At 41.9% G+C, this 6511-nt stretch overlaps 1 protein-coding gene across 1 annotated transcript; it reads right to left on the reverse strand.

Annotated features, from left to right (window-relative positions):
- Positions 1–2188: 2188 nt before the first annotated feature.
- Positions 2189–2816, reverse strand: LOC121592031. Its single transcript, XM_041913243.1, has 2 exons — positions 2402–2816; positions 2189–2341 (listed from the first exon to the last, which is right to left on the reverse strand). The coding sequence occupies exons 1-2, from the start codon at positions 2780–2782 to the stop codon at positions 2249–2251; spliced, it is 474 nt and encodes a 157-aa protein (XP_041769177.1). The 5' UTR covers positions 2783–2816; the 3' UTR covers positions 2189–2248.
- Between the last annotated feature and the right edge of the window lie 3695 nt (positions 2817–6511).

Consider the following 6511-nt stretch of genomic DNA (forward strand, 5'->3'; position numbering starts at 1 on the left):
GCGATGGAAGAAAACGTGTGTTCAACAGGGATGGGTAGAATCAAACACACGAAGTGTGCAGGAGAATTCTCTTCGTGTGGCAAGAGAGAATTGACTAACACCCTGATGAGTGATGAGTGATGAGTGAACGCAACAAACGTTGTGGAATGTAGAAACGGGATAGGAATAGTAAGCGAAGGCAGTTTGTGGACATGAGGGGGTTGAAACTAGACATGGGCAAAATGAATCAGAACTGAATGATTCATTCCAATCTTTACACTGAGTGAACGAGTACCGCACCGCCAGATAAATGGAAATGATTCTTCCGCACGCTAGCGGTGCGGTATTGATTCTCCGTGCGGACGCTCTCCCTATCGACTATGAAAGTGTGCGATACATCTCCGCACGCTAGCGGTGCGGTATTGATTCTTCGTGCGGACGCTCTCCCTGTCGACTGTGAAAGTGTGCGATACATCTCCGCACGCTAGCGGTGCGGTATTGATTCTTTGTGCGGACGTTCTCCGCGCCGACTATGAATGTGTGCGATACATCTCCGCACGCTAGCGGTGCGGTATTGGTTCTCCGTGCGGAAACTCTCCATACCGATCATGAAAGAGTGCAACAAACCACCGCACGCGGTGCGGAGTTCATTCTCCTACTCAGAAAATCAGCATGCTTTTTCGATCTGATTGTGTGTTAACTAGAACGAGAAAGCTTCTGTTATCCATGTCTTCTTTCCCGTTCCGCAAAACAGCAATACACTCTCGCTCTAGTAGTTTTTTTTCACCAGACCGAAACTGCAGGTAATTTTCCAGATGTTTGAAGCACCCGATGTCGGCTCTGAATTTATGAAGAAGATTCTCCTCATGAACTATAGTTAACCACAGTTTATTAAACTGTACGATTAATTGAATGAGTGTTATGAATCCGTTGTTTTGAATGGCGATAAAGTTACATTTTTATAAAAAAATACTTTAAACGAGTAGAACACAAAATGAATAATGATATAAGGAAATAAAACAAATTTAAAGTTTACATGAGCATTAAAACAACTTTGATTTCCTTTTTCTATGTTTGTAAATGTAACTTTATAAAAATAAAAAATGGATATTTTTGCAGCATATAATCGATATTTAAAAACGTACCGCAGGCGTGCGAAAGAATCACCGCGCGCGTTCAGTTCATTCCACTGAGCGAACTGGACCGCACCTGATCTTTAAAAAGAATCATTTTTCCCATGACTAGTTGAAACTGCCCAAGTAGCAGAGCCGAAGTTTTTCAGAGATTTTTCTGTGTGCCAAAGCGAGATGCCCTGTCTTCTCTCTCTACATTTTGGACAGCGAACCGCCGCGCGTATAGAGGTGTGTGCGTGTGACGAAAAATGATGGATGAAAAACGCGAGGAGCGGGGTCTGAAGTCTTTTGTTGGTCACACACACATGCATCTACCGTTGGATTGCGTTGAACCGAGTCTACCCATCTCTCTCGTTCTACCATGATTGTTCTGCTATCGCACTCATCCGGGTGTTAGGCATTCTCAGTCTGTCCAGAACTTTCGTTGTGGAAAGATGTGCGGGAGTGATGTGCGATTTCTTGTGTCCCCTACTTTCCATGTTTACGTTTTGCGCAGTGTTGCTTCTTATTCCATTGTGGAATGATTTATCCTAGCTAATGCTTATTTGATGTATTTGATAAACTGATCAGATATTAAAAAAATTAATTAAATTAATGGGTGTTCTTGTGTGGCTTATTTAAAATTAGTTATTTATTTATTTTGCAAGCACTGACGCAATAAAAGGCCCATTTATTATTATTATTATTATTGTTATTATTATTATTATTACCAAAAGAAATATTCTGTACCTGTGGTTGCGTTAGTCACATGACCTGATTAGTTGTATATTGCAACAAGTTTCTTTGTTAAATAGTATAACAGCAGTTTTTAGGCAATATATTGGTCTTAGAAAAATAGACTATAATAACATGAGCACCAGAAAACGAAACCAAACTTAAAATTACTATATATATATATATATATATATATATATATATATATATATATATATATATATATATATATATATATATATATATATATATTTATATATATATATATATATATATATATATATATATATATATATATATATATATATATATATATATATATATATATATATATATATATATATATTTACAAACAGCTTAGATAAAGTGGTCACCTTATAAGTAAGAAGAGAGTATTAGTATGGAACTGTTACCATATTAAATTAGTGAAATAATACCTTAACGTATTCCTTCAACTCACTTATTATGTGTGTACAAACATCACGCACAATAATGGATACGGAACTGCTAGAAACCTAAAACAAATGGTAATATTATTATCATTTTATATCGTTCAAATATTGCATAAAACTTACCCTAAACAAAAAAGCAAGAGATTCATATGAGTCTCCCGAAGCTAAAAAGCGAAGCCCGAAGCATAATCGTTGCTTCGGGCAGATAGAAGGTCGCATCGTTGTATCTTGACGCTCAATTTTTGGACCAATCCGATTTAAAAGATAGTAAAATTCTTCGCGATTCACACGTAGAAAACTTTTTAGCCGGTTGTTTGGTCCTTCGCCATCTATCGCCCTAAACTGCCGGGTCCAAACGCTTTCCCTCTCCAGAAATAGATCGGTCATCCAGCAGCGCCGTGCATTTTCCTCTTGCTGCAGTTCTTCGTCTTCCTCTTCTATGAGTATCAACATGAGAGTAGCCACTTCAGCCGCTAAAGTTGGAAGAAGTTGATTTATTTCCATTTTTCCACTGTAATAAAAAGAAACTTTGTGTATCACGGCAAAAACACAACCGGAGTGATCTCCGCATAATATAAACACAACCAACTATGTTTGATAACCACAATATGACAGCTGAACATACACGGATTGAAAAGGTCCCAAACGATAGCTACATCGTGTAGCTACATTTGACAAATAGAACAAAAGAAAATGTGTAGCTTTCATTTGTAGCCGCATACATGAATGTAGCGTCTAGGGCCAGCTTTGCACCCCGCATCCAGGCGTTTCATACGTCTCGGCCTGTTGTCTGCCAAAATGACATTCGAAGCAGGCTCATGTGCTATCTCTTTCCCTCATTTCCTTCAGAAGTCGCTCAGCTCTGTGACTCGGGTTAGTAAAATGAAAAAGAAATAATTTTATTTTTTAATTCCTCGTCGAGTTTCCTTTCCGTCCAAGAACAGTCCTGTGATCTAGTGATGGGCGTTTCAGAGCGCACTAACGGCTCCGGACTAACGGGTCCGGAGCCAGCTCCGCTCCGACGGCTCCGGAGCCGGCTCCGCTCCAACGGCTCCGCACCAATGGCTCCACAGCCGGTTCCGGACTAACAGCTCTGCACTCACGGCTCCGTTCCAACTGCTATGGAGGCGGCTTCGGGTCCATTGTTCCAGAGCCATCGACGAATCAACGGCTCTGAACCAACGGCTCCGGAATAACGGTTCAATAGAGACAGCATTGTATGATAGCGTAATAAAAAAAACGAATATATCTTCTCGTGGAAGCTAACACACGATGTGATTGCAGTATTGACATGTATGTCGTTGGTCTCGCCTTTCTTAACTATATTCAAAACTCATCGATTTTTTTGTAAATTATTTTAAACATGACCTACTCCGCTTTTTACGGTTTTCCTCGATTGGAACTTTATTCAAAAAGTTTGTATAAAACCGGCTCCGGAGCCGTTGGAGCTGAGCCGGCTCTGGAGCCGTTGGTGCAGAGCCGGCTCCGGAGCCGTTGGTGCGGAGCCGGCTTTGGAACCGTGGGTGCGGAGCCGGCTCCTAAATTGTCTGGAGCCGATCGGAGCCGGCCCCGACTTCGGAGCAAATTACCGTTCCTTCTTAAAAGCAACTGCTATTCGTGATGATTGAGGAACATAACAGAACATAAATAACCAGCAACTGCGACTCCAGGGTCCAACAGGTCTGACAAGCAGGCTGGATGCAAGTGCCCACGTCATATTTCATCTCAGCCCACTACAGTATAACCAGTTACAACGAGTTTTTCGTATAACGAGCAGATTCAAATGATCTACAAATACCCTTTTTCACGAGGAAAATCTCGCATTACGATCCGAGGTGTTCCGTATGCTAATATTTTTCATTTTTGATAGAGGCAGATCAACCCTATCCACATTATTTCACTTTTCATACAAATTATATGATAAAGAGTAGGAGAAAGAGATGAATATGAGGGTCACCGAGTAGAGCACTTGTGAAGGAAGAGTAGTGGTTGAGCCGGGGAGTAAATGTTGAACGGTCCTGTTGTAACAATTATAATTAGGAAATAAACTCTAAGTATATTTGTGCTTGGTGCGTGGTAGGCCCAAATTGAGGTGGCAAGATGGCGTGGAGGCGTCCGCCATTAAGGCCGGGATAATGGACTGGCAGACGAAGGCGCGAGACCGTGAGCGGTTTCGAACACTCCTGAGGCAGGCCAAGACCGCAAAGCGGTTGTAGCGCCGGATAAGTAAGTAAGTAAATATTTGTGCTTATGCATAGTTATTGTTATTTAAATTGTTATTTAAGTTATTGTCCGCGGTTCCATGTCGGTTCGTTGCAGTCGTCATGTTCGAGACGATCGACTATGCTGCCACTGTTGCCGTTCCAGTTCAAAGAAAACAAATGTTCATTCCGTTCTGGCTGCAGCCTTATTCCGATAATAGTACTCTTATGTTCTACAACAGACACTGTCGAGCAACTTTAGTTAAAGATTTACAGCATTAAGAAAACGTATGTTGTCGGCGTAATGTATGTTCCTCCTGACATGGCAAATAACACGTCGGTTATTCATACAATCTGTTCAACTATTGACGACGTAGCATGTAAAGCTAATGAAATGTGTTTGTTATTCGGGGACTTCAATGTGTCAAACCTGAATTGGATACCCGATGAAACAAATCCAATTATGCTCCAAGTTTACTACGAAAGCTCGAGGATCACGGACAACTGTCGCCTTCTTCTTGATTGTATGAATAGCAACGGACTGTACCAGATTAACAAAATTCATAATGCGTCGATTAACTACCTCGAATTGATCTTTGTATGCGACGTTCGTTATCCTGCAACAATGCTCTCCACCGACAATAACACCCTTCCCTATAGTTGCTATTGATTGCTATCATCCGCCTATAGAGCTGTGCCTGCCGAACGGCTTAGCCAAAGCAGAACATCATAAAACATCACATCAAGAATCAGGCATGCTCGACTACAGTCGCACTAACTTTTCGATTCTAAATGATCTACTGCAATCTTCTGACTGGTCATTCCTTGATGGAAACCCGGACGTAAACCATGCACTCGATATGTTCAATCGGAAATTTACGGAACATTTATCTGCCTGTTGCCCTATAAAACGTCCACGACAAGGTCCACCGTGGAGTAATGCTCAATTATGCCGCTTAAAACGAAACAAATCTTCCTGCTATCGGTTTTATCAAAACAGTGGAACACAACAATCGAGATTGCGGTTCATCGCTGCACACAATGTATATCGAAGCTATAATAGACAACTTCACTCTCGTTTTTTGATCCGTATACAGTTCAGCTTAAGAAGAAAACCGAAAAAAATTTGGAGGTATGTCGACACAAAACGGAAAAACAGCTCCCTGCCTTACAGCTATAGTTTCCTTTAATGGAACAACTTCGTGTACCAAAGAGGAAACCTGCAATTTATTTGCCGATCGTTTCATGAGTTCGTTTGCCACTGAAGCTCCTGGCTTCTCATTGGATACTGCTCTCAACAACGTGCCCTCCGACGCTGTCGATGTTAATGTGCGTGACATAAACATCTCCAGAGATTCTGTGCTAAAGGCGCTCAAGCAGGTCAAACCATCCTACAACCCTGGACCTGATGGTACTCCAACCGCAGTTCTTGCCAAATGTAGCGAAGTTTTGGCCGGACCTCTGGCTCGTATCTTCACACTCTCGCTCAATCAGCGTATGTTTCCAGCAGCATGAAAATCGTCCTACATGTTTCTGTGTGCATAAAAAGGGGGATAAGAGCTTAGTGGAAAACTACCGTGGCATTACTACTTTGCCTGCAGGTGCTAAGGTTTTTGAAGTCGTCGTCCAGAACTCGCTCTTGAACTGTTGCCGCTCGCTGATATCAACACGCCAATACGGGTTCTTCCCTCGCCGCAGTGTGACCACCAATTTGGTGGAGTTTGTATCTCACTGCCATGCTGCATTCGCTTCGGGAGCCCAGATGGATGTCATCTATACCGACCTTAAGGCTGCCTTTGATCGGGTGAATCATCGCTTGTTGTTGGCGAAGCTTGCTCGTCTTGGATTCTCTACCCCTTTAGTGGAGTGGTTCGAATCTTACCTCACCAATCGTCGATATCGCGTCAAAGTTGATTGTATGACATCTAGGGAATTCGTGAGTTGTTCAGGCGTGCCACAGGGTAGTAACCTTGGACCCTTGCTGTTTTCTCTATTTTTCAATGACGTTACTACTGTAGTAAGGGAATCTGAA

This window comes from Anopheles merus, chromosome 2L (assembly GCF_017562075.2).
Source record: "Anopheles merus strain MAF chromosome 2L, AmerM5.1, whole genome shotgun sequence".
Taxonomy (NCBI): domain Eukaryota; kingdom Metazoa; phylum Arthropoda; class Insecta; order Diptera; family Culicidae; genus Anopheles; species Anopheles merus.

Coding starts and splice junctions, on each gene's coding strand:
- LOC121592031 (XM_041913243.1), bottom strand. CDS start 2,782: ATGGAAATAAATCAACTTCTTCCAACTTTAGCGGCTGAAGTGGCTACT. Junction 2,342..2,401: donor CTCTTGCTTTTTTGTTTAGG/GTAAGTTTTATG, acceptor CATTTGTTTTAG/GTTTCTAGCAGTTCCGTATC.